Below are 26,202 nucleotides of genomic sequence, written 5' to 3'. Positions count from 1 at the left end.
GCGGAGGGCTGCTACTTAAGGGCCCGAACACATTGCGATAAATGACGTCAAGCCGCCAAAGTCCACTACAACTTAATCAATGCATGTTATGTTAGATTACCATCCCGTTATGGTATTGTCATAACCAGCCCCAAATTACACCGCCAAGCAAAGCTGCAACAAACATCGCAAACACCATCTTTTCAACTCCGCGTCCCCGATAATAATCGCAGCTCATTACCTGTGCTGCCTATTGCATATAAGTCCAATTCTCACACCCGGAGAGCTATATTCAATCTAGAAATATGGGCTGGCTTTGGAACTCCTCGTCCTCCAAAAAGGACGAGTCTCAACCTACTCAACCTCCACCTGCACCTGCACCTTCAACACAAGGCAACCTACCAACACCACCACAGCAACAACCACAAAAGCTCAGTCGGGAAGAGCAAGCAGACGCCGAATTCGCCGAGTTATGGCAGAGCCTGAAAAATGATATCAGCCAGACTGAACCGCAACAACCCTCAGCAACGTCCACACAATCCCCCGCATCCAATACTCAATCTACTCCCGGATCTATAGCTCCCGAATCCCTCTACCCCGATACCATGTCCTGTCGCTCGGCGTTTGATTACGCTTTCTTCTGCCAGTCGTTAGGCGGTCAGTTTGTCAATGTTTATCGATATGGTGAGCTGCGGTCATGCAGTGAGCACTGGGAGAATTTCTGGCTGTGTATGAAGACAAGGACATTTGGCGACAACGAGAAGAGGCGCGTAATTCGAGAGCACAATCGGAGAAAGGCTATCAAGTATAAGACTGGGCCAAGTAGTGAGGACGTGTGGGAAGTACGAATGGAACCGGTCAAGAGTGCCTTTCAGGGAGACTTTGCGGCTTTGGAGAGGGAAATGGAGGCAGAGGAGAAAGCTCAGGCGCAGGCGCGACACCCGTCTAGTACGATTTAGTTTTTTCTTTCTTTCTTTCTTTTTTCTTGTGAGTTATATAGCCCCCACTATTTTTCTCAAATTCCTGTACTAACAGCGTGTAGCAGGATCCCTTGGCCCTACGTGTTTGGGGCTATGTACAATAATTGTATAATATGGAGATATCTATTAATGAACAAAGACAAAACGACCCTCTTCTTTATGAATTTCTCATTCATGAGATTGCAAGTGCTTCTATGAAACGCCTTTATCTTCTCTTCACACAATTGGTCTTTGATCAGTGTCGCCATTGTCTGCACTCGCTCTCTTTGTCCTACCATCTTCGTATAGTGAAGGATACATAAACGGGGGTCCCTTCTCCCTCACATGGATTTGAACTTTCGAAATGTTCGCTCCACTAACATTTGAAACTGACTGGCCTGCTGCACTCGAAATGCCATCACTCTATAGCTTCGTCGAATGGGCGGCTGACAGAATTATCTCCGCCGTCAGCACCACCAAACGCCCCTCGAGTCCTCCACCACCATATACTGATCAGTCACCAAACACTTACAGTCCAAACCATCGCCCGTTTGGCGGCAAGGATGAACCATTCTCGTCCAACGGGCGTCGATCAAACCGAAAGCCCAATTCTATTGCCCTTGCGGCGGCTCACACCCGAGGTGAAAAACCCAGCCCCAATCCCGGTTATCTCGATAACAAGGATAATAAATCTGCCGACAGTGACAGGTTCGTCCGCAGCGCGTATCGCGCGAGAACCGTTCACTGGGGTAATGTCAGCGAAATTCCAAAGAGCCCAACCCATCCTACCACACCGGGTCTAAACGAGTATCACCAGAGAAGAAGCAAGGGAAACAACGGCGCTATTCCCAATCTCAGTCCTACGAGCCCTCGTAGCGGTAGCCCTGAGCACGACGGCAGTACTATCCGGGCCGACTTGGGCGACTCTTACGAGGAAAAGCGCTATCCAACCTCTTGGTATTCGCGTTCTTCATCGCCATCGGGCCAAACGCCGCCTGATATTGGCACAGAACACCAGTTTCATGGCAACAATGGTCTACAGCCGAGACATCGTACACACGTTCCGCGCAAAACCATCCTGAAACCACCAACGCCAACGGACGATGAGATGCTCGTTCGAAACCTGTGGGGATTGGCTGTGTCAGCTGACGAGCGGCTAGCCTACATGTATGAGTTCCTATCCCAGGTGTTGCTGGTTGGCGACGACATTCTCGACTCGATGCTGAGGGTGGGAGAACTTTCGATGTTCGAGGAGGCCACGAGACATGCGAATAGGATGGGAGAGAAGCAAAGGGCAAGTAGGTTCCGACCAAAGAAGGCACCAGTACCACGTCAACAAACTGCTCGTGGGCGAGAACTCCCGGTGCATGCGAAGAGCGAGGGGAGGATAAGGAGGGGACCCCCTGGGCCGGTGTTTACAGCGCCAAGGGAGATGAATATTGCGGAAGAGGAAGGAGAGGGATAAAGAATCTATTTATTATATATATAAACACTATGAACTTAGTAAATCATTAGCGATGTTTGTGTTTTTAAAACGTTGAATTAGCTTAAGCTTAAGCTATACATATTATGTCTATGGGGTAAGCGCTCTTGTAGGTATCCACAAAGTCACCTAACAACCATAACACAGAGGTATTTCGAATACTGCAAGCAAATGGTACAAGCACTCGCGGACATGCAAATACCAGTGAAAACGATGACCCAACGATAGGACAACGAGGGGGCTCCGGAAAAACGCCCATGGCTTGCCCTGAAGGCGGCAAACGGCCCTTCAAGAGAGGAATCAACGGGCCGGTGAGCAAGGTGAGAGCCACGGCCACAGCACGAAGTGTTGTTCTGTAACCGTACTTTGCTAACAGAGTTTGCAGGGCAAACGGCATCACGGACCCTGAGACGCCAGAGGCACCACAGAGAATACCGTAGGCCATGCCACGACGTGCGATCCAGTACTCATTTACCATGCTGAGGATGGGATAGTAGAAGACAAGGAAACCAAGGCTATGTATAGGCCACACCCTGTGTGAGGATAAGAACTTCCAATGTGGACGCAAAGGATCCAAGCACGAGCCCAGTAATGCAAATCGGCCCTGACATATGTTAGCAATCTACATCTTGCCCCCCTAGGAAATTATGAATTCATGATGCATACAACCAACCCAGATCAGCTGGCGCTGCCACCGCTGGTAGCGCTGAATAAAAGGCATGATGACCGGTGCTCCAAGATAACCAAATCTGGATGCTATAAATTCTGGAACCTTGGAGTCGTATTCTTGAAAGACGCCAAATGAGAGAGGGAAGCCTGTGCATAGTTCTATGAGCCATGTCTCAAGCTTGAGTTCGATGCATAATGGGAATTTACCCCATAGCAATGCTTCAAACATGAAAGCGGCACAGAGCAACCTCCAAGCAGCAGCCCCTCCATCTACAAGCCCAAGTCCCTACTTCGCTCGGCCGTCACTCGTGGGTTCATCCTCTACATCCTCAGGCCGTCGTAGCGATGCTCTTGCACATGGCTCAGAAGCTGGAGTCGTAGTGGTACTTGTGACCGTGCGAGAGGCCGCGATGCTCACCAACTCGGTATTGCTTATCGTTTTTGAAAAATAGAGGGATGGGATGATGTGAGTTGCCGATCATGGAGCTGAGGTATAGTAGTTATAGTGCAACCACTGGGCCTCCTGCTCTTACCGAGGCTGATGAGCCCGGCTTTTGTCGGTTGTCCAGCTTCCTTATAGTTACGCCGTTCCTACTGCTTACTTTCAAGTACCACCTCAACTCAAGGAAATTGAATAAATTGTTCAACGGAAATTCTAAATCACTAAAGATATTTTACATCTTCCAATTATCCCGCTGATCAAGAAGCAAAGTTTTCCCTTTCTCTTTTCGCCGTGGTATTATTCATAGATCATCGTCATCATCAGCCATAGAACGAACCTGCCGTCCCGCCGGAGCCTGTCCAGCGCGCCGAAGTTTTATCTGTTTACCGTGTTTATGCGGCAATAGTCACAGTCTGCTCGGTGGCTTGGCGAACTGCGTCAATGGCAGGTCGGCGAACGATACCGCCAGTCACGGGGAGCTGAGAGCTGATGCCGGAGAGGAACGTGTCGACCTCGCGGGCGCATTGGCGACCCTCGTTGATACCCCAGACGATCAGGGACTGCCCGCGGCGGCAGTCACCAGCAGCGTATACTCCTGGTACGTTGGTGCCGTAGTGGCCAGGGTTGGTCTTAACGTTCTTGCGGGCATCACGTTCAATTTCTTCACCAAGGAGACGGTCCTCGGGACCAAGGAACCCCATGGAGAGGAGAACAAGGTCGGCAGGGAAGAACTGCTCGCTCCCTTCGACGGTCTTCATGTCCCATCCACCAGTGGCACTCTTGGTCCATTCAACGCGGACAGTGTTTATTCCCTTCACACGGCCGCTACCGTCGTCAACGAACTCCTTGGACATGATGCAGAACTCGCGGGGATCCTTGCCCATGTGGGTCTTGACTTCAGAGTGTCCATAGTCGACCCGGTAAATACGGGGCCACTGGGGCCAGGGGTTGTCACGGGCACGCTCTGGGGGAGGCTGGGGCAGAAGTTCGAAGTTGACGACAGACTTGGCGCCGTGGCGGACAGAGGTACCGATGCAGTCGTTACCGGTATCACCACCTCCAATGACGACGACGTGTTTGTCCTTGGCGGAGATGTAAGAGCCATCGGCCAATTCAGAGTCAAGGAGAGACTTGGTGTTTTTATGCAGGAACTGCATGGCGAAGTGAACTCCATCAAGCTCACGGCCAGGGGCTTTGAGATCACGGGCAACAGTTGCACCAGTAGCAAGGATAACAGCATCGTTGCCCTGGCGAAGGGTCTCCAAGGAGTGCTCACCGTCGGGCCCAACAGTGGTGCTGGTGACAAACTTGACGCCCTCAGCAGCCATCAGATCAACACGGCGCTGAACAACCTTCTTGTCAAGCTTCATGTTGGGAATTCCGTACATGAGTAGACCACCGATGCGGTCGGCACGCTCATAGACCGTGACAGTGTGTCCGGCGCGGTTGAGCTGGTCAGCAGCCGCAAGACCAGCTGGACCGGAACCAATGATGGCAACGGTTTTGCCACTGCGAACAGCAGGGGGACGAGGAACCATCCACCCCATCTCGAAACCACGGTCAATGATGGCACACTCAATGGACTTGATACCAACAGGGTCTTCGTTGATGCCCAAGACACAGGCGCCCTCGCAAGGTGCAGGACAGACACGGCCGGTAAACTCGGGGAAGTTGTTTGTCATGAGAAGACGGTTAAGGGCATCCTGCCACTGGTTTTGGAAGACAAGTTCGTTCCACTTGGGAATGATGTTGGAGATCGGGCAACCCGTGTCGGACTGGCAGAAAGGAACACCGCAATCCATGCAACGAGCAGACTGGTATTTGAGCTCATCCTCAGTGAGGCGATTAGACAGCTCTGCCCAGTCGCGGGTTCGGGTAGCTGGGTTGCGGTACTTCTCGCTGCGGCGGTTGTACTTCATGAAGCCCCGGGTCTTGTCGAGAATAAGCGCGGTTCTCTTCTTCTCGACCTTGGAGTCCGTAACACTGTCTTCAATATCCAAAAGCTCTGTCTTTTTGGAATCAGGCGCGGCCGTGGGCTTCTCTTTCTCGGCAGGAGTGCTAGGCAACTGAGGAAGCGTAATTTCAGGCTTCTTCGCGGCAGCAGCCTTGGCGGCTTCTTCCTCAAGGGTACGCTTGTAATCAATGGGCAATACCTTGACGAAGTGAGGAAGAGCACGGGTGAAGTCCAAGAGAACACGAGCAGCTAACTCGGAGCCGGTGTAGTGGTGGTGATCCTCGATCAGGCCACGGAGGAAGGCAATCTCAGCTGGGTCTTCAAGACCAGAGCACTCCACCATCTCCATGTTGACCTTGGAAAGGAAGTCTTGGTTCATATCAAGAATATAGGCAATGCCACCGGACATACCGGCAGCAAAGTTACGACCAGTTGAACCAAGAACAACCACACGACCGCCAGTCATGTATTCACATCCATGGTCACCGACACCTTCAACAACCGCAGTAGCACCAGAGTTACGAACAGCAAAACGCTCAGCGGCGGCACCACGGAAGAAACAAGTACCGCGGGTGGCACCATACAGACAGGTGTTACCGACGATGACGTTCTCCTCCGCTTTGTAGGCAGCGCCGCGCGGTGGGTAGACAATGAGGCGGCCACCCGACAGACCCTTACCGACGTAATCGTTGGCGTCACCCTCAAGTTCCAGTGTAATTCCGGGAGCGAGGTAAGCACCGAAGGACTGACCAGCTGAACCCTTGATATTGGAGTGAATGGTATCTTGGGGAAGCCCCTCGCCGCCGTAGCGACGGCTGACTTGATAAGAAAGAGTAGCACCTAGAGCGCGATCAGTGTTGACAATATCGCACTCAACGCGGCAGGGTAGGCCCTTCTCCAAGGCAAGTTCAGATTCGGCGATGAGTTTGTTGTCAAGGCGAGTGTGGAGGCGGTGGTCCTGCTTTAGTTAGTGACTGAATCTCTATACTTATTCTGAGTTCTATTTCACAACTTACCTGTTTCCGTACGTTATAGGTGGCGACACCGGGGCGGAGGGAGTGGGCGGGAGTGAGAATGAGGGAAAGATCAATGTTCTCCTGCTTGGGGTTGCTGAGGTCATCCCTAACCTTGAGCAGTTCTGCACGGCCAACCATTTCGTTGATAGTACGGATACCCAACTTGGCCATAATGGCACGCAGCTCGTTGGCAATGTAGTAGAAGAAGTTGATTACGTGCTCAGGTTGACCCTGGAACTTTTTGCGAAGCTCAGGGTCCTGAGTCGCGATACCGACAGGGCACGTGTTGAGGTGACATTTCCTAGAGTAAAATTAGCAACCATGTAAGTAAAGAGAAAGGGCCATGGTTCGAACCTCATGTAGATGCATCCCATGGCGATCAACGGAGTAGTAGCGAAGCCAAATTCCTCAGCGCCGAGAAGACAAGCAACGGCAACATCACGACCGGTACGGATCTGACCGTCGGTCTGGACAATGACACGGCCACGGAGGTCGTTGAGAACGAGCGTTTGGTGAGTCTCCGCAAGACCCAACTCCCAGGGAAGACCGGCATATTTGATGCCAGTCCAACGAGAAGCACCAGTACCACCATCGTGACCAGATATCAGGATGTGGTCAGCCTTGGCCTTGGCGACACCAGAGGCCACAATACCGACACCGACCTCGGAGACAAGCTTGACGGAAACACGAGAGCGGGGGTTGGAGCACTTGAGGTCGTAAATGAGCTGCTTCAGATCTTCAATGGAGTAGATATCGTGGTGAGGAGGAGGCGAGATAAGACCGACACCAGGGGTGGAGTAACGGGTGTGGGCAATAGGTCCAACGACCTTGTGGCCGGGAAGTTCACCACCCTCTCCAGGCTTAGCACCCTGGGCCATCTTGATCTGAAGTTCATCGGCATCGGCAAGATAGTGAGACGTCACACCAAAGCGACCAGACGCAATTTGCTTGATGGATGAACGCATAGTATCTCCATTCTCCATCCGCTTGCTGCGCTCCGAATCTTCACCACCCTCACCGGTGTTAGACTTTCCACCAAGGCGGTTCATCGCAACGGCTAGAGTGGAGTGGGACTCCATCGAGATGGATCCGTAAGACATGGCACCGGTCACGAAGCGGCGAACAATCTCAGTCCAGGGCTCGACCTGGTCGATAGGGATGGGGGTCCGCTGCTCGAAGTCAAATTCAAGCATACCACGGAGAGTACAGTTCTTAATCTGCTCGTGTGCAGCCTTGGCGTATGCTTCATACGACTTGTCGTTCTTCGTGCGCACCGCGTCCTGAACGTTGGCAATGCTGACGGGATCGTTGATGTGGTCCTCGCCACCATCACGCCAGTGATACTCACCCGACTCGGTAAGACCGGGGATATCAATGATAGATCGAGATGGGTAGCCGCGCTCGTGGATAGCGAATGCATCCTGGGCGATAAGCTCAAAGGTCATACCGCGAATACGGCTTGCAGTTCCAGCAAAGCAGCGGTCGATAACGCTGTCATCGATACCGAGCGCCTCGAAAATCTGAGCGCCCTTGTAGGAGGCCAGAGTTGAGATACCCATCTTGCTCATGACCTTTAGGATACCGCCGTCGCAAGAAGCTTTGTAGTTTTCGATGGCCTTTTCATCAGAAAGTTCCTTGCGAATCAGGTTCTCTCGGTTCATCTTGAGGATGCACTCCATAGCCAGGTAAGGGTTGATACCGTCAGCACCATAACCGACAAGAACGCACATGTGGTGAACCTCACGAGCTTCCGCGGTTTCGACGATCAATGCAGCAAGAGATCTCCACTTGTTGCGGACGAGGTGATGGTGGACGAGACCTGTGGCCAAAAGAGCAGACACGGGCACTCTGTCAGCAGATGTAGCACGGTCAGAAAGGATGAGGATCTTGTCTTCGTTTTGGATGGCCTCCGTGGCAGCATCGCAAATACGGTCAAGGGCCTCGATGTATCCGGGGACACCCTTTTTCTTCTCGAAGGTGATGTCAATGAGCTTTACAGTCCAGTCCTTGTGGACGCTGTTGATGTTCTTTAGAGAATTGAACTCGGGGATGGTCAAGATGGGAGAGGGAAGCAGCATGCGGCGGCACTGCGATGGATCCATTGCTAGCAGGTTACCCTGGGGACCAACGTAACACTCCAGAGACATGACAACGGCTTCACGGATAGGGTCAATCGGGGGATTGGTGACCTGAGCGAAGAGTTGACGGAAGTACTCGTACAGAAGGCGCGGTTGTTTTGCAATACAGGCTAGCGGAGCATCGTTACCCATGGAGCCAAGAGCTTCCTTGGAATCAGCACCCATAGGCCCGAGGAGAAGAGTGACCTGTTCGAAAGAATATCCGAAAGCCTTGAGACGAGGGTCATTTTGAATGGTGTGGTTATCGAGGTTGTGGCGGATGTCCACGTTGCGCTCAACCAGATTCTCAGTGATAGCAGGCAGTTTAACGAGTTCCTTGTTCAACCAACCGCTGAAGTCCTGGCGGTGGGAGACGGTGTACTTGAGTTCGGAGTCATCAATGATACGGCCAGCAACTGTGTCGACCAAAAGCATTTTTCCGGGCTGCAGACGACCCTTCTGGATAACACGCTCCTGATCAATATCGACGGCACCAACTTCGGACGCGCAGATAATGCGGTCATCGTCAGTCACGTAGAATCGGCAAGGTCGCAGGCCGTTGCGGTCCAGGTTGGCACCACAATAACGCCCATCCGAGAAGGTGAAGAGAGCTGGGCCGTCCCAAGGTTCCATCTGGCAAGCAGCCCATTCGTAGAAAGAAGCCTTAGCGGGGTCCATGGCTGGGTTGTCCTGCCATGCCTCGGGAATCATGATCATAACGGCTTCGGGTAGAGAAAGAACGCCATTGATCATCAGAAGTTCCAGGACGTTATCAAAGGCGGCAGAGTCAGATCCACCATCTTCAACAATGGGAAGTAGAGACTCAAGCTCTTCGCCGAAAATATCGGACTTTAGCAGACCCTCACGGGCACGCATCCAATTTTTGTTTCCTCGTAAGGTGTTAATTTCACCGTTGTGAGCAGCCCAGCGCAGAGGCTGTGCGCGGTCCCAAGAGGGGAATGTGTTGGTAGAGAAACGAGAGTGGACAAGAGCAAAGTGGCCCTCATAATCGACGTTCACCAGATCGTGGTAGTACTGGTATACTTGAATAGGAGCGAGCTGACCCTTGTACACAATGTTCCGGTTGCTGAGAGAGCAGAGGTAGAACCAATTGGCAAGGCCAAGGATGTGCGTAGCGCGCTTTCGCAGGACGTAAAGCTGGAGCTCGAAAGTCTTTGCGTCAAACTTCTCCGGATCAGTGATCTCGGGCTTGCTACCATCGCCGTAGGCAGATTTCAGCACTACGAAAGGTTGCAGAATAGTAGGCTCCCGAGACAGAGCTGCAGGGCCAAGGATAGTGGAATCGCGAGGAACTTCACGCCATCCTAGTACACGCAGTCCTAGGGTTGTAGCAATTTCCTCGAATTGTTTGATGGAATCTTTCAGAGACTCTTCATCAGGCTTGAAGAAGAGGTTACCGGCGGCATACTGGCCAAGTGGTGGGAGATCCACTCCAACTTCACGAGCAAAGTTTTTGATAAAGAACTTGTGAGGGATACTAGTCATTACACCAGCACCATCACCGTCTCGAGCGTCCGAACCGACTGCACCTCTGTGCGTCATGTTACAGAGCAGATTCCGGGCTATCGAGATAGAAAACGTATCGTGAGTAAGGGCAATCCCAATATTTCGGATTTTAGGAACTCACCATCGCTGACAATCTTGTGACTAGCTCTGCCTTTAATATTGCTGTACAGTAGAGAACGTGTTAGAGTATGATATGCGATAGGGCCCATCCACTTACGCAGCAAAGCCTACACCGCAAGCATCCTTTTCATATTCGGGGTCATAGAGACCTTGCCGCTCAGGCAAAGTGTTAGCCCAGCCATATCCCTTCTTTGGCTGGTACTCCGAATACTCATTCGGCTTCTGCTCCTCAACTATAGTTTGGCCATAGATTTCCTCCAAGTTCAGACCCATTCTTCCGCCGGTGGCCGACAGAGAATGGAATTACAGAAACCGGGGGAGTGGTGATGAGTGTTGGGTCGGCCGCCGCTGTTAGGTTTGGGCGGGGCTGAAGTTGTGATGTATAGATAAGGCGTAGTATGTCGTCGATAGCGGAGCGTGGGCAATGGAGGTACAATCGCAATGGTACTTTGCCCGACTTCTGGCTCCGGGGACGATAAAAAAAAGTAGAAAGGAGAGGAGAAAGAGAAGGAAGAGGAGGGGGAAGCCAGAAATAAGAGGAGAGGGGAATTTGGGGGGGGGTGCGTCGCAAAAAAAAAATTACTGGGCGGGAGGAGGACAGGCCCGGGGAATTCACTTGGGACGCTCCGATACGGGCTCAGTCTGGGTATTGTACGTATGTATGGCGCGGTACAGCAGACGAGGGAGGATACTTCGATCGTGAGATCACGGACTGAGGGAGAGGAGCCCAATTCGGGAAAACTATTGTGGTGGAGATCGACGACAAGGCATTCCAGCGTGGCGAATTGCCGTTTGCTTATACATATCCTTGAGCCTAGGAGACTCGCAGTCCTCTCCGGGGCAGATGAAAAGAAATAAGATAAGCTGGCTTTTCAATTATCACGCACCGGCAAGATGCTACTTTACTACTATTCGGGGGCATATTTCGTCCTTGACTGATAGATACAACGACAGAGCGTTTTCGGCGGCTTCCGCTCCTGGCTAGAAAATGTCCGCCGCAGCACTTTGGTTTGGACTTTGGAGTACTTCTAGGGTCTCAGGAACTCGGCTCAACTTCACATGTAAACCCGGTCGTCAAAATCTAGGGCAACCAACGCAGAAACTCCAATTCAATTTCACAAACGAATCTCCAGCTAACATCGCTAACGTCCACACTTGCCGCTAAACACGTTCCCCCAGGACAGCACTGTCTGCGAGACTGCGACTCTGCATGCATCGGGATGGGGGCTGGTGGACTCCGGGACGCGTTCGAAAGTCGGGGAGCAGGTCAGAGATAAGGGAGCAGCAGCCAATCAGCGCATTGCCTTTTCAACCCTTTAACCAAGAAGATTAGGTTTCTGCTACGTCAAGATCCAAGCCGGTGGGGCCAGAAAAGCAAAGCAACGGGCACTTGGGACGCTAGTCAAACAAGCTGGTATTGGTATTTCAGTCTATTTTACACACTTTCCGGCAGCCGCCAGTCTCGTCTCTGAGTTGTCATCCAGCGTGCCTCAAATGCAGACTCCAAGCAATTAAGAGTGGGCTCAGAAAGCTCATAGCGCAATTCCGGGACGTCGATGTCATGGAAACCTCGTCTGCTAAGACAGCTCCGTTAACACCCGGTGTAGACGATATGTACTCAGTGTCCTGCGATCAGAGTTCCGAGGTCCCCATCGACCCAGGCAACCTTAAACGCTGCAAACTCGTGGCCCAGCCATTCGCCGACCGCGGATTTCAGAAGGTCGAAAAAGAAGGAACGAAGAATTACTGCACGTCCCGCATCGAGGGGGAAGCGAAAATCATCAGTTCGAGCAGATCAACAAATGGTCTGACCATTATGCTGATTGTGGTCTCCATGATTGGCGGGCCTTTCCACCTTCTCATTCGTTTCAGCCATCAGTCCATCTGTCCCAGGTGCAAATCATTGTTGACTCGGATAATAATCCTTGAAGGCGACGTCGACGTTTGTCCCCCTTCAGCCACGAGCAATGAGTCAAAGGCTTTCTAAACTTGCCACCTCAAAGGATTCAAGTTTCCGTCTTTGCTGCAGGAGCATAATTAATTAATGTGGGTACTTTCTGTACTTGCACTCTGTCTGGCACGTAACAGTCCAGAGGAAAGAAAGAGGCGCTAGATGGCGCGTCAACAAACGCTACTCAGTGCTCTTTCCTACGATGCAAGGCTAGCTGACCTCGCGTAGTAGTCAGCATGCTCATGCTTTACTCTTCCCCCCTCACGAGATCGAAGGATCCAGCTAGATGGATAATTGGGCACTATAATGGTGGGGCGGTGCAAGGATGCAGTGCTTATTCCACATTTAATCAACATGCACAGAGTCTGGAAATGTGCACATGGCCAAGTGTTCAAAGTTCACCCCCAACCAGCCTCTGCTGGAAATTTCAGATGGCATTGATAAAGAAAAGCAAGCATGGCGTATTATTGAACGATGGCTCTTGGCTGGCAATCTGCCCTGGAATCAGCAAGGAGTCAAGTGGTGCCAAGGTCCTAACCACAGCGTAACAGAAACCATTGAGATTGGTGGTGTCTGATGGAGAACTACCATGTACGACCATACAAAACAGCGAGATGGACACAGTTGGCTACCTAATAACATTCGGAACGTCGGGAAAAGAAGGCAGAGAGCTGCTGCTCGTCTTTCGCAGCGAGCACAATGGCCTGCGTACGCGGCCGGTAAGAACTAAGAAGCTATGGGCGAAGAGTTAGTGGCATGAGCCACCAAAAGTTGCATTGGGCACTGAATGGTCTCAGGGCCCTTCGGGAAAAGCGCAAGATTTCCGCTAACAAAAGGACTTGCATTATTCCCCACGCCCAAATGCATGATGTCGGTCGATCAGCGGTAAATCCAGCGGTACTAGCGCGTACACAGCTTGATCAGCATATGTATTTTTGGCAGGGCCGGATTGGTGAATGACTGGCACGGAGCGGCGGTCCAACGCTCGCTGACCACCTGCACTGTCCGCTGCAAAGTGAAACTTCCGACAACGGCCAAGCTAGCACTATCCCCTTTCGGACCGGGGCACTCCCTTTCCTCCTCCCTCCAAACCCTCCCCGATCCCTTTCCTCTGTCCACTGTTGCACGGCCAGCTTCCCCTCTTTTCCTCCCCCGAAATCGGGGACACCGAGCCGCAGCCTGCCATACAATGATAACGTGCTGATTGGCTCGTTGGTGTTTCCCCAGCACATCCGTTCAAGTCATAGATGCTTCGAAGACTGGACATGCTGCCGTCGGCTCAGGGACTCAAAGATAAATCAACAGGTGCCCGTTCGAGGATGTTTTCATCTCCAGAGGATAGCATCTACCTAGGTATATGAGAAGAACCAATTTACTTCTTTCATCTGCCGTTGACCTTGTGTGCCACCATGGAAGCAGTTGATTCTTCCCCGGAGAGTTGGGCTCCTGGCGTGGCTGGCCCCGGCCAATGGGCGGCCTCGAAAAACGCTCGGGATAACGATGTGATTCTTGTAAATCGTAACGTACGGAAATCAGAGTTGCCACGAACTGTTACCGGAAACTTGGACAGATCCTCGTCTCGTCCACGGGTTGTTCGGCCTGAACCTTGTTCCAGATGAGAGCTCTGCTGATAAGGACTTGGAGAAAGGTAATGATAATTTGAATACATAAAACAATTCATTTCCCATCCCCCCATGCTGGCTGGTGTGTTCCCATCTGACTGGGCAACCTCCTCCTGCCCCGAGGAGGAGCACCTTGCGCCAGGTCATGGATCTATTGTTGTTTTGCGCCCAAATACATCCAACGTGATTGGATTCCATTGTTGTTACCCCATATCTTCGGGTTCTCCCCACGGAGCACACTGCTACGGGCCTGCGCCCACCGAAAGCGGCACATTCTGAGGACAGCAGCTCCCATGCACCAGGCAGGCGACACGATGAACTCTGCTTGCCAAGTATATTGATTGCGCGGGGCCACCACAAGCACTGATCATGACCAGTTCACAATAAAAAGCCAGGTGACTCGCAACTAAGGAACATCATGGTACATCATGGGTCCACGAAGCAAAGTCGCTCTGTCAGGTCACTCTCGATTCCGCAGCATGTCGAAAAATCCCGATGAAACTGCAACGCATCTGCTGAACCCTCACATGACTGCCCTGGGCGGAGATGCCAATCCCTCCCCACTCCCGGATTCACCCGATTCCTCCTCTTTGGTCTTGCCCTCTTTGGGTTCACCGGCCGTGTCTTCGCTGGTGGAGTGGGAGACTGCAATACTCCGGAGAAAACCGGAAGTCGAACAATTGGCAGATTACCGCAGTTTGGCGTTGTTTCAAGCAGGAAATACGCCCGGCAGTGTTCACTCCAATAATGCGACGGCCATTATTCAAATGATCGTTATTATTACGGGTCTCCTGCATTGGGACGTTCTCTGCTGGTCCAGCCCTGACCGAAAATGAATGAATCGTCTAACCGAAGGGGAGGATGATCCTGAACGCAGTCTCGAGACGCCTACTGTCTACCTATACCCAAACTCGGAATACTATCCCCCTGCTCCCAAGCGCAGCGCACCTCGATCTCACCCGCGCATCTCATGTCCCTTGACTCCCTTCGAGCTTTCAGTGTGCTCTGTGCGGTCGCAGGTTCATCTAAGATCAGTTCGCCTGGGAGCGGCGGGCATGTTTTGCTCGAGCATGAGATCCTCTTGAAATGATTCCACTAATCTATTCATTAACCACGACATGACCCCTGCTAGTCACATTAGCTGGGATGGAGCTTCAAGGGATTCCCCCGAAATGGAACCAACGCACGCTACTTTTGGGTTCTTTGTTCTTCGTCTGTGTTCCAGACTGGAAATAAGACAGAACTAGAACTCGCCCGGGTTGGCGACCATTGTGTGGGAATATTAAATGAGCATGGAGTTCTTGCCCAATGACGATGACCAACGAGCCCAGCCTCGGTGTGCAATGGTCATTTTCAGGCAAAGCAATTTATCTGTGATACAGAAATCTTGAGAAAGCGTGGGTGGAAATTCCAACACAGAAGGCATGCCTCCACTATTTGGGGTAAGTAATGATAAGAGAGCATTGTCTATGGCTCGCCCGTAGAAAATGTACGAGAATCCTTGGTGGCAGAGTGCTTTACACGCTACGATGACATTTGGATCATTGGTAAAGTGAGCCCATATAATCGAGGAATATCCTAATATTTATCCATATGGTTCCTTCACATATCAGACTCGATCCTTTTCACAGTAGATGGTGTTTAAGCCAGAAGACGTTGACTCTGTAGTTAGGGCTGCCTTCCCCGCGCTGGGGCGAGCTTGAAAGTTAATTCTGGGCGACTCGTGGATCTTTGTTTTTCTCCCCTCATCACAGTCCACTGCGTCGTTGCTTGCAGGCCACTCACGGTTGGTTTGTCTTGTAGACTATTGAAGATCTTTTCTTTCTTTCTTTTTTTTCCAGCCACACCTTTCTATCTAATTATCATTCGGTGTTTTTCTGCGTATCCGCGTGGACTTGCGCCTGAGGTTCGACGGAGTGTTTTGATTGCTGGTTGGGCAACTTTGTTCCAGCCATTCCAACCGGAGACTTGCAGGTTGAAGCAGAACATACGGACAGATTTGAATGAGAGGGATTGAGCTCACTGCCCATCCCATTTACACGCTGAGCTACCTCTGAGAGCTAGGAGCTTCCGCAATAATGCTCTCGCTCCCGCTCTTCACACCGCGCGACGTATGTGCATCACCTCCCCAATTTTCTCAGCCATGAATTACACAATTGAGCAATCAAACCTAACGTAAAATCAAAAGTCGCACGACCTCTGGTTCGCCCCGCGAACAACCTCCTTCTCTCAGTCCTCCGAACCCCCTTCATCCTCCGCCTCCGCCTCCGCAAGCCAGGCCCAAGCCGCCCGCCGCCATGGAACAGCACAGTACCGCGCCGGCGGAAGCTCAGCAGCACACGGCGGCGCGAGTGCGCTCGCAAACACGAGCGATACGCTTGCGACGCTCATCTTGGAAGAACGGGCCTTGCGCGCGCGCAAGAATAATATCGCGTCGTTTGGGTGCTCGTGGATTAAACCGGCGGGGTGTCCGAAGACGATGCTGGGAATGAAAGAAGAGGAGGCTGAGAGAGAGGAGGCTATGGCTGCTGCAGATGCGGAATTTGCTGCTGCTGCTGCTGCCGCCGCCGCCGCCGCCGCCTCCGCGGGTGGAGAGGGTGAAGAAGGGATGGAGGAAGAGGAAGAGACAGGGATGGAGAGAGATTTGGACGCGGATATTCCGGATGCAGATGGTGATGAGGATGGTGACGGTGATGATGGGCTAGTAGAGGATGGAGAGGAGGGATTGGAGGAGGATGAAGACGTTGATGAGGAAGGGTATATGGAGCGGGATTTGGACGACGAGGTGCCCGAGGCATTCGCGGATTACGACGATGATGAAGATGATGAGGCCGATTTTGATAACCAGCCTGATTTGGACGATGACATTCCTAGCGCTGACGAGGGCATGGAGGGTATAAGCGAGCTTGAAGAGGGAGGGGAGGAGCGGGACCTAGACGACGATATTCCGGAAGCTGAGGCAGGCGAGGAAGACGAATGGCAACACACGGATACAGACGCTGAGTTCGACGATGAAGAGGACGAAGTCAGTTTCTCGCAGCATCCGTTCCGCACCAGCACAGCAAGCAGCACGCGTGGCTTACCGCGGGAACCGCCGCAACGAGAGCGAGAAACAGAAGCACAACGACGCTTCCTCCAGCGTTGGAGCGGCGGCGGCGACGCCTTCGATACCAGTAGCATGAGCACAAGCATGTTGGTCGACGAGCTTGATCAAGAACACGACCGGGACCGAGACCGAGACCATGGGCGTGATCTCCGCGCATCTCTGGCAAGCCAAACAAGTCGGCGAAGCTCCGGAAATGCCAGTGTCTTTGGCCGGTTTCCAAGACGTCGAGGACGCACAGGGATGCCGATGCCGAGGGATAGCCTCGAGTTCTAAGGCACCCCTTCCACTATCTGTACTGACTTGCCGATATCAAAGGCTACGCCAGCCAATAATTATTGGTCTGCTAGCTTCTGCCCCGACTATGGGCAGCTGTATTTGTTATGCTATACCTACTATGCGAGTAATAGGGGCGTTTGGTGGATTGATTATGGCTCGGCCACGTTTTTCAGACTAGATGCATGCATGGATAAAGGTGGTTTTTTTTTTTTTTTTTTTTTTTTGCATTGTTATACTACTAGGTAATTAAGTATGAATAGATAGTTTGTACAACGTTAGCTCTGCTTCTGTTGGGAGTTTGTACTATTACACTAATGATCATGGTTTGGTCTCAGTATTAGCCTTGAATCCTAGCAAATAAGACATACATTTGCAGCATTTTACATAAGTTACATATATGCTTGGGGTAAGTGATTAAGAGGAGTTGATTGTTTCTATATCCTAACAGACCCGCCAACCGGAACCGATAACACTATCGTCTATCAAATACAAAGAATAAAAAGCTGTCGTGATTCCAGACAGCCTGATGAATATAAAGAAAATAAACGTGCTATTAAACTCCATATACCGTATATCGCTTTCCTTAGGTCTTATGTTTTCGGTGATGTTGGGTGGTTTATACGACCTTGCCAAAGGCAGGAATCAACGTCTGAGCCAGCCAGAAGCTGAAAACAAGCTTGGGTCCGGTCATCAGAAGCTTAGGCGTCAGACCCTTGAAGAAAGAGGTGACACCTTCGTTCTTCATCATGTTAGAGACGATACGGAAGCCAGATTCGGGGTTCTCGAAGTTGCGGTTTTGAATCCGGGTCTTGATCACGTCGAGGGGAGCCGAAACGACAAGAGATGCGCTAGCACCGCAGACGGAGGCGACGAAGTTCTGAGACCACGAGGCCTTGTTGTAGTCCTGCAGAGCGTAGATGTATTCCTTGGCGAAAGCAGATCCACCAAAAAGCTGCCATAACCAGTCAGTCTCAAATCCCAGTAGCAAAGTGTTTAGAGAAACATACAGCGAATGATCCAGGGGCGTTTCGAGCAGCAGTCCAGCCAGCTCCACGGTAGAGTCCCATACCCTCGTCGGAGATAATCTTGAAGAGGCCACGACCACGGAAGGCTTCGGGGTTTGTCTGACGCTTGATCTTCAGAACGTCAAGAGGAAGAAGGACGATTTCACCAATTCCAATCAAACTAATTATATAGTTAGCACCAGATCAAGAACACCACATCAACACACGAACCTTCCAGCCGTTGCGTGCATGATAGCCTTTCCGGTACCCTTTCCGAAAGCCTTGTCGAAATCACCACCGTAGTGCTGCGCCAAATAATCGCGAGCGAACGGCTGACCGCCGTACTTGTAGATACGTTGGAGGACCTGAGTCATTTGTGAGCCAATGAAAATTACGGCTACCATTTCTTGTACCAACCTTGTAACCAGCGGCATAGCCCAGACCGGGGAAGAGAGAGGTGAACTTGCGGCCCACAGAGGCGGTGGCATATTCCTTGAAGACGACTTGGTTGAAGCCACTGGCGGACGTAATCTAGGAGACAATCGTGTCAGTTTATTGAGCATCTTCAACTGTGTGGAAAGGCGAGCTTACTCGGGTCTGGTTGCTCATCAAACGCTTTGCCGTGGTATCAACCTTTCAACTCAGTTAGCATCATGAAAGACGGTGTTTGTGACGGAGCGGAATGGCTCAGGGTCGACTCATCGTACAGGGTGGAAGACGAGGAGTTCCGCAATACCAGCGGTCCCTGGTGGCTGTTAGTCCTGATCTCACTCCCGATTGAAGTAATGGCGCGCATACCTGATCCAAGCAGACGGGCAGTGGCAGATTCCTTCTTGACATCCGAGGATGCGGAACCGTGAGCAACTGCAGGAGACATTTTGATTGTGTTTTATGGGTGTCGTATGACCGAATTTTTTGTTATTTTTGTTCTCACAGAGATGAAAGGCAGTAGATGCGAGAAGAGAATGAAAAAAAATGAATCACCAAGAAGAGAAAGAAGTCCCAACCCGAGAACCGTGAAAGCAAAATTGGACGTCGACGAAGGAGAAAAAGCGCAAGCACAGGCCGGAGACGAGAAAGCGAGCGAGATCGCAGTCCCGACGGGCACTTTTTTCTGCGCCGAATCGGAAAGCTTTGGGGCCTAGTTGCGCTAGTCTCTTTTTGGTTACCCAGGGCCCGCTCGAAATTCGCTGAGATAAGCCGCTTCTATGAAGACAGCGAAGGTTGATAAGGACGGAGTCGGTCCTACATCTGGTGTATTCGATGCTCTACTTTGTCTACATTCTCTTCAAGGTTGCTCCTGACTTTAAATAAATAACAATTTCGGTAAATATGATTCCATTCTAGTGACGGCCTTCCAAGCCTTGCCTTACCAACCAAACTAGGATTACAGCGTCATTCCAGAACGATCGCAATTTGGAAAACACTTGCATCAAACTTCGTGCCAATTGCTCGTCAAAAATTGAAAAAGAAATTCCCAACAAGTCCATTTGAAATCAGTGAAAAAACTCCTGTGACAACGCCCGCTATATGGAGCCACCGCGGGTTCTAATTGCCTCATCCCAGGGCCGACCCAGCTGACAGTCGGGCCTGAAGCTGGATCTTGCAAAACGAGAGATATTTTGACGGTGGGGACAATCAAGTGAGATGATACAACGGTGCTCCAAGCTTAGCAGTCTCCGAATGTGTTCTCGCCGGAGTATCTAATAAATAGTCAGCAGCCGCCGAGGAAATGTATCCAGCTGGCTTGGGGTAATAACGTACGTGATGTATAGGAAACCGTCTTCATCCTTGTGCTCTTCGTAGATGCTGCTCATCAGAGCAGCCGTAGGGGGTAATACCTCATCAACGAAGATGAATATGGCCTTTTCGGGAGACAGTTTGATACGCTTCCGAATGACGTAGACAAACTGTCCAACGGTGAGGTCTGCAGGTACCAGGTACTTCTTCTTGTCGATGGTCGCAATATCTGACTTTTCAACCTTTTCGCAGATCACCTGGAGGGTAGGTTAGCCATATTAGCATATTGAAGAGGCGGTGAGCATAGCTCCCAAGTTTATCATGAAGAATAACAACATCAAGAAGCTTAGGGTATTTTGTTAACATTAAGAAAAATAAGTTAAGAACATACCGGGATACGGTCAGCATATTTCGCTCGAATACGCTCGGCTTCAGCCTTGCGCTTCTCGTAGGGGTGCTCGTCCTTGAACTTGGAACGCATGGTTGGTAGTTGGAGAACGGGATATGGATACGGAAATGAAGCTCAGCTGGGTGAGCTGAGAAAAAGACTGTATAAGTGTTGTAAATAGATGAGATATGGCTGCAGCGGTTATGCAGTTGATGAAAGCAAGATGGAGGTGAGAAGGAGGGATGGATGACTGGAAGAGAGAGATGTAGGTGACAAGCCCCGCGTCATGTTACTAAGGATGGCTGATAAGGCGTTGGGGCCGGAGGCGGTGAAGCCCCACACGTGAGTCACTGTCATGTGCCGCCTGTAGTCAGATGGAAAGGTATTCACGTCACTCAGTCACTTACACATGAATAATTGAGACCTTAGAGTTTTACCTTATTCACAAACATGTAATAGACAGCCTCAGTGACCGGAGCCTGGTGATGTTTGACGATGTGGACCTGTCCACAGTGCTGCGGCTTGAGCCTCCACTTGATCCGCGGCTAGAGGAGCCTGTTCCAGACTCCAGTGCCAGAAGTACACCAACAAGTACCTTGCAGAGTCATCATCCTTCTGAACGAGTCACTTGAAACATCAAGTTTATCTCTCGGATCTGACTCACTTCCAAGCCTCATTCTGCAGCTCATCAGCCCCTCCAGAACCACTCGCATTAATATTCTTAGGTGCAAACACTGCAAACATAGTATTACAAACAATGCAAACTCGGCCGGCGCGGACTCTCGAGGTGGTGGTCCCATCCGCGGATGAACCAGCAACTTTTCGACCCTCTCTGTTGCGACCTGGGGTGGTGCCATTGCCGGAAGGATAGTAAACGAGGACCACCTGATATCTCGGCATACCAGCCGATACCTTTCATATACTCCAAAAATGTCCCTACCCCGATCATATAGCATGGCTCTTCGCAGGTCGCTTCACCAGGTTTCAGCTCAAGCCTATCGCAAACCGAATAACTTCCAAGGGACAGTCCGCAGGTTTTATTCAGAACAAAAACAGCACAAGAAGGAGTCCTTTACTGTCTGGCGCCCTTACCTACGATTGGCCGTCGGTGTCCCATTCGTTGGGGCTCTCATTTACTCCATGGTAGTACTCTTGACTCGCACACATACTGCTTGCAGTTAGCTAACTGTATGATGTAGATGACAGGCGAAGTGACCGATCTTGACTCTCCATCAATTGTGGAAATTGACGAGACCCTGAAGAAGCAAGCCACCATTAGCGAGACCTCACCAATGCGGTTGCGCATGGAAAAGCTGATTAAAGATCATCAACAGAAAATTGCGGAAGAGCTTAGCCGGATAGATGGGAAGCAATTCAAAGCAGACAGCTGGACTCGGCCAAATGGAGGCGGTGGTATATCCTGCATCCTGCAGGATGGAAATGTCTTCGAAAAAGCTGGAGTCAATGTCTCTGTCGTTTACGGACAGCTACCCCGCGCAGCGATCGAGAAGATGCGCGCAGACCACAAGTCCTTTGTGGGTACTGACGTGGACTCTTTGGACTTCTTTGCTGCTGGACTGTCTCTGGTTGTGCACCCTCATAATCCCATGGCGCCAACAGTTCACTTCAACTACCGCTACTTTGAGACATCGGACCCGAAAGATCCTATAAACGGCGACAAGAACTGGTGGTTTGGCGGCGGCTCAGATCTCACACCAAGCTACCTCTTCCCGGAGGACGCCAAACACTTCCATCAAACTATCAAGGACGCCTGTGACCGACACGATGCGACCTATTACCCCAAGTTCAAAGAATGGTGCGACAAGTACTTCTACATCCCCCACCGCCGGGAATGCCGCGGTGTAGGCGGCATATTCTTCGACGATCTCGACGCCAACTTTCTCGAGAGCACCTCTCACTCATCACAAAACCCACAGGAGACCCTCTTCTCATTTGTTTCCGACGGTCTCGCCTCATTCCTCCCGTCTTACGTCCCGATCATCGAACGCCGCAAGGATATGCCCTTCACCGAAGCTCAGAAGCAATGGCAGCAACTCAGACGCGGTCGCTACGTCGAATTTAATCTCGTATACGACCGCGGTACAAGCTTCGGGCTAAGAACCCCTAGTGCCCGCATCGAAAGCATCCTCATGAGTCTCCCGCGGACCGCATCCTGGGCCTACATGGATCCCGTTTCGGGCACCCGGACCGAAACGCAGGTGGAGGATGAGGAGCCACTCGGTGAGGACAAGGCCGCTGAGAAGGAGATAATGGACGTCTTAAGACATCCCCGCCAGTGGGTTTAACACGTGATGTTGCTCGGGCAAAACCCACACACGAAAACTATATATGTACCATATCCAACACATTGTATATTCCGCATTATTTTATTGTGCATTGTTCCTTGTTCATTTACAAACTATATCAGACTATATAGACCCTTGTCCGATCTAGACAGATCTGCTATGCAACGTCGCGCGCTCAGGACTTGTAAAATCGTACCTTTGATGTATATCACGTGAACTGCATTTCAACGAGTATGGAATTTCTTGGAACTTCCCACTCCGAGCAAGCACTCACATACAGAGTACAGACAACGTCAGCAAAAAGGTGGGATTACCCTAATCTACTACCCAATTGAACCATATTCCGCCTGAATTTTATTCATACTTTCCTTCAACCCAGTTATTTACCCGACCAATAATATTTATTTGGAGTCTCCCACAGCCGCACCTTTCACATACATCCATACGTAAACCACGTACAATGCCAGTTTACCTGATCTCGAAGTAAGTTATTTTTTCTCGATTCCTTATGTCTCCCCTTTCCCCAACCAGACCAGACTCCGTTCCATCCCATCCCTTACCTCATCCAACTTCATCTAACCACTCCTTCGGGGTCCGCAAACACAGAGCTGCAGACCCGCTCTTCGCGTTGGCAATCGGCTCATCGGCGGCGCTGCTTCGCATTAAACGCGAAGAGAAGGAGAAGAATCCAGACTCGGCGGCAGAGATTGGATATGGAACTGTTCTGGGGACTGGTGGTGAGAGATTAAAGAGATGGTGGAATGGGGAGTTTGATGGTTCTGTTCCCGGTGGTGCAGATGCTGCTAATATTGCTCCAAAACAGTGATTATTCTGTTTTTGCTGCAGTTCTGATGTAATTTACGTTATGATTGCTTTCTTCGCTTCTGTTGGGTTCGTTCTGAGTCAAGGTTTAGTGTCTTGTATATAAGAATCATCTGATAAACTCTACGAGAATTTAAAGTCTCTACTGGTAAAGGAAAGTATTTAAGGTATTAAAGTCTTCATTCATTGGTACCGGAACTTTTTTTTTCCCTCCCAATCTGCAGTTCATCATGTATCAAAACTAAAATCTATGCTGTCATGCGCGAATGGATCCCCATAATCTCGTAACATAGGAAAAAACGCATAAGAATTAAGACAAGGAAACGTTAGAAATAAAACACACATTAGACGCCTGAAAAAGAGAAGAAACCCAACCAAGTGCTTTCAAAGCATTTAGTCAAGGTCGTCGTTCTCCTCGACTTCACCGTCAGCGCGGGTGGCACCGCCGCCAGGGGCAGCACCAGCACCAGGGGGAGCACCACCAGGAGCACCACCGGCAGCAGCGTAGGCAGCAGAGATGATGGGGTTGGCAACACCCTCAAGCTCCTTCTGCTGGGATTCGTACTCGTCCTTCTCGGCGGTCTGGTTGGTGTCGAGCCAGCCGATGACCTCGTCGACCTTGTCGCTGACCTTCTTCTTGTCATCCTCGCTGATCTGGAGCTGACCCTCACCGATGGTGTTCTTGAGGGAGTAGGCGTAGGACTCGAGACCGTTCTTGGCCTGGATACGGGCAGCCTCTGCCTCATCCTCAGCCTTGTACTTCTCGGCATCAGCAAGCATGCGCTCGATGTCCTCCTTGGACAGACGGCCCTTGTCGTTGGTGATGGTGATCTTGTTGGTCTTTCCGGTACCCTTCTCGACGGCAGAAACGTTCATGATACCGTTGGCATCAAGATCGAAGGTAACCTCAATCTGAGGAACACCACGAGGAGCGGGGGGGATACCGGTAAGTTCGAACTTGCCGAGCAGGTTGTTGTCCTTGGTGCGGGCACGCTCACCCTCGTAGACCTGAATCAACACACCGGGCTGGTTGTCGGAATAGGTGGAGAAGGTCTCGGACTTCTTGGTGGGAATAGTGGTGTTACGCTTAACAAGAGCAGTCATAACACCACCAGCGGTCTCGATACCGACGGACAGAGGGGCAACATCGAGAAGCAGGATCTCGTTGGTGGACTTGGAAGAAGTGTCACCGGACAAGATGGCAGCCTGGACGGCAGCACCGTAGGCAACGGCCTCGTCGGGGTTGATGGACTTGTTGGGCTCCTTGTTGAAGTAGTCGGTAACAAGACGCTGGATCTTGGGGATACGGGTGGAGCCACCGACGAGGACAATCTCGTGGACGGAGGACTTGTCGATCTTGGCGTCACGGAGGACACGCTCGACGGGCTCCATGGTGGAGCGGAAGAGGTCCTGGCAAAGTTCCTCGAAACGGGCACGGGTGATGGAGGTATAGAAGTCAACACCCTCGAATAGAGAGTCGATCTCAATGGAGGTCTGAGCAGCAGAAGAGAGAGTGCGCTTGGCACGCTCGCAAGCAGTGCGGAGACGACGGAGAGCACGTGCGTTTGTGCTCAAGTCCTATCAAGACAGTTAGCCAAAAAGAACCACAAAAAGGACCATGGTCATATTTAAGCCACGGGAAATGAATTAATTCATACCTTCTTGTTCTTGCGTTTGAAGTCGTTTACGAAATGGTTGACAAGACGGTTGTCGAAGTCCTCACCACCAAGATGGGTGTCACCGGCGGTTGCTGGTCAATGTTAGTCACTATATAACGGAATAAGGAAGAATTTCACGAACCTTTAACTTCGAAAATACCTTCCTCAATGGTCAACAGAGACACATCGAAGGTACCACCACCAAGATCGAAGATGAGCACGTTGCGCTCACCCTCAACCTTCTTGTCGAGACCGTAGGCGATAGCGGCAGCGGTGGGCTCGTTGATGATGCGGAGGACGTTCAGACCGGCAATGAGACCGGAGTCCTTGGTAGCCTGACGCTGGGAGTCGTTGAAGTAGGCGGGAACAGTGACGACGGCATTGTTAACGGTACCACCGAGGAAAGCCTCAGCAGTCTCACGCATCTTGGTCAGGACCATAGAGGAGATTTCCTCAGGAGTGAACTGCTTGGTCTCGCCCTTGAACTCAACCTCGATGACGGGCTTGCCACCCTTGTCAATGACCTTGAAGGGCCAGTGCTTCATATCAGCCTGGACTTCAGCGTCGGCAAAACGACGGCCGATCAGACGCTTAGCATCGAAGACAGTGTTGTGAGGGTTCATGGCGACCTGGTTCTTTGCGGCATCACCGATGAGACGCTCGGTGTCGGTGAAAGCCACGAAAGAGGGGGTAGTGCGGTTACCCTGGTCGTTGGCAATGATGTCGATACGGTCATCACGGAAGACACCCACACAGGAGTAGGTGGTTCCCAAATCGATACCAACAGCGGGGGCCATTATGTCTGTATGTATGTGCGGAAAATGAGGGGTTCGTTAAAAAAAAAAAGGGAGGGGTGAAATGAAATTCGTGATGTAGCGGAGAGGGAGAAAAGAGACAAGAAGGGAGGATAATAGAATGCCTCTTATGATGGTAAATTCGTGAAAGAAGAGAGAGGATTGATTTTTGAAGACGAGGGGAAGAAAATTGTGCGAGGGCAAGATTGATATACTGGTGGGCGGTGTGTTGCTACTCCAGCGAAGCTTCTAGCAAGCGACATCTTCGA

The 26,202-nt window shown here is 51.2% G+C and overlaps 11 protein-coding genes across 11 annotated transcripts; 6 read left to right on the top strand and 5 right to left on the bottom strand.

Annotated features, from left to right (window-relative positions):
• Nucleotides 1-284: 284 nt before the first annotated feature.
• On the top strand, nt 285-893 carry ASPVEDRAFT_103055 (EMI1 family protein; the record flags this gene model as incomplete). The annotated part of the gene is made up of 1 exon (XM_040805585.1): nt 285-893. A coding segment is annotated over one exon (609 nt), but the record flags the coding sequence as incomplete, so codon positions are not given.
• Nucleotides 894-1,350: 457 nt separating this feature from the next.
• ASPVEDRAFT_87700 (uncharacterized protein) lies at nt 1,351-2,403 on the top strand (the record flags this gene model as incomplete). The annotated part of the gene is made up of 1 exon (XM_040818129.1): nt 1,351-2,403. One exon carries the CDS (start codon nt 1,351-1,353, stop codon nt 2,401-2,403), a length of 1,053 nt encoding a protein of 350 aa, XP_040672158.1.
• Nucleotides 2,404-2,447: 44 nt separating this feature from the next.
• ASPVEDRAFT_323137 (uncharacterized protein) lies at nt 2,448-3,109 on the bottom strand. Its single transcript, XM_040810592.1, has 2 exons — nt 3,088-3,109; nt 2,448-3,025 (listed from the first exon to the last, which is right to left on the bottom strand). Exon 2 carries the CDS (start codon nt 2,897-2,899, stop codon nt 2,492-2,494), a length of 408 nt encoding a protein of 135 aa, XP_040672157.1. The 5' UTR covers nt 2,900-3,025; nt 3,088-3,109; the 3' UTR covers nt 2,448-2,491.
• An 815-nt stretch (nt 3,110-3,924) lies between these two features.
• Nucleotides 3,925-10,539, bottom strand: ASPVEDRAFT_32696 (glutamate synthase (NADH); the record flags this gene model as incomplete). Its single annotated transcript, XM_040810635.1, has 5 exons — nt 3,925-6,444; nt 6,503-6,803; nt 6,857-10,202; nt 10,268-10,308; nt 10,364-10,539. The coding sequence occupies 5 exons, from the start codon at nt 10,537-10,539 to the stop codon at nt 3,925-3,927; spliced, it is 6,384 nt and encodes a 2,127-aa protein (XP_040672156.1).
• A 1,111-nt stretch (nt 10,540-11,650) lies between these two features.
• Nucleotides 11,651-12,480, top strand: ASPVEDRAFT_45796 (uncharacterized protein). Its single transcript, XM_040813394.1, has one exon. The coding sequence runs from the start codon at nt 11,828-11,830 to the stop codon at nt 12,251-12,253; it is 426 nt and encodes a 141-aa protein (XP_040672155.1). The 5' UTR covers nt 11,651-11,827; the 3' UTR covers nt 12,254-12,480.
• Nucleotides 12,481-15,917: 3,437 nt separating this feature from the next.
• ASPVEDRAFT_56042 (uncharacterized protein) lies at nt 15,918-17,218 on the top strand (the record flags this gene model as incomplete). Its single annotated transcript, XM_040815154.1, has 2 exons — nt 15,918-15,950; nt 16,028-17,218. The coding sequence occupies 2 exons, from the start codon at nt 15,918-15,920 to the stop codon at nt 17,216-17,218; spliced, it is 1,224 nt and encodes a 407-aa protein (XP_040672154.1).
• Nucleotides 17,219-17,795: 577 nt separating this feature from the next.
• ASPVEDRAFT_45789 (putative mitochondrial GTP/GDP transporter Ggc1) lies at nt 17,796-19,318 on the bottom strand. Its single transcript, XM_040813393.1, has 7 exons — nt 19,024-19,318; nt 18,933-18,970; nt 18,817-18,858; nt 18,643-18,756; nt 18,457-18,590; nt 18,229-18,406; nt 17,796-18,173 (listed from the first exon to the last, which is right to left on the bottom strand). The coding sequence occupies exons 1-7, from the start codon at nt 19,100-19,102 to the stop codon at nt 17,838-17,840; spliced, it is 921 nt and encodes a 306-aa protein (XP_040672153.1). The 5' UTR covers nt 19,103-19,318; the 3' UTR covers nt 17,796-17,837.
• A 576-nt stretch (nt 19,319-19,894) lies between these two features.
• Nucleotides 19,895-20,446, bottom strand: ASPVEDRAFT_140090 (autophagy-related protein 8; the record flags this gene model as incomplete). Its single annotated transcript, XM_040807627.1, has 3 exons — nt 19,895-19,928; nt 19,990-20,222; nt 20,357-20,446. 3 exons carry the CDS (start codon nt 20,444-20,446, stop codon nt 19,895-19,897), a joined length of 357 nt encoding a protein of 118 aa, XP_040672152.1.
• Nucleotides 20,447-21,283: 837 nt separating this feature from the next.
• hem13 (coproporphyrinogen oxidase) lies at nt 21,284-22,659 on the top strand (the record flags this gene model as incomplete). Its single annotated transcript, XM_040807593.1, has 2 exons — nt 21,284-21,496; nt 21,553-22,659. The coding sequence occupies 2 exons, from the start codon at nt 21,284-21,286 to the stop codon at nt 22,657-22,659; spliced, it is 1,320 nt and encodes a 439-aa protein (XP_040672151.1).
• Nucleotides 22,660-22,943: 284 nt separating this feature from the next.
• Nucleotides 22,944-23,632, top strand: ASPVEDRAFT_45787 (uncharacterized protein). The gene is made up of 3 exons (XM_040813392.1): nt 22,944-22,963; nt 23,039-23,142; nt 23,266-23,632. Exons 2-3 carry the CDS (start codon nt 23,120-23,122, stop codon nt 23,483-23,485), a joined length of 243 nt encoding a protein of 80 aa, XP_040672150.1. The 5' UTR covers nt 22,944-22,963; nt 23,039-23,119; the 3' UTR covers nt 23,486-23,632.
• Nucleotides 23,633-23,874: 242 nt separating this feature from the next.
• hsp70 (molecular chaperone Hsp70) lies at nt 23,875-25,936 on the bottom strand (the record flags this gene model as incomplete). Its single annotated transcript, XM_040818124.1, has 3 exons — nt 23,875-25,059; nt 25,140-25,231; nt 25,282-25,936. The coding sequence occupies 3 exons, from the start codon at nt 25,934-25,936 to the stop codon at nt 23,875-23,877; spliced, it is 1,932 nt and encodes a 643-aa protein (XP_040672149.1).
• Nucleotides 25,937-26,202: the final 266 nt, after the last annotated feature.

Source organism: Aspergillus versicolor (genome assembly GCF_001890125.1).
Source record: "Aspergillus versicolor CBS 583.65 unplaced genomic scaffold ASPVEscaffold_10, whole genome shotgun sequence".
In the NCBI taxonomy this organism is placed as follows: Eukaryota; Fungi; Ascomycota; class Eurotiomycetes; order Eurotiales; family Aspergillaceae; genus Aspergillus; species Aspergillus versicolor.
Note: the sequence above shows the minus strand (reverse complement) of the source record. Positions and strands in the feature narration are given on the sequence as shown.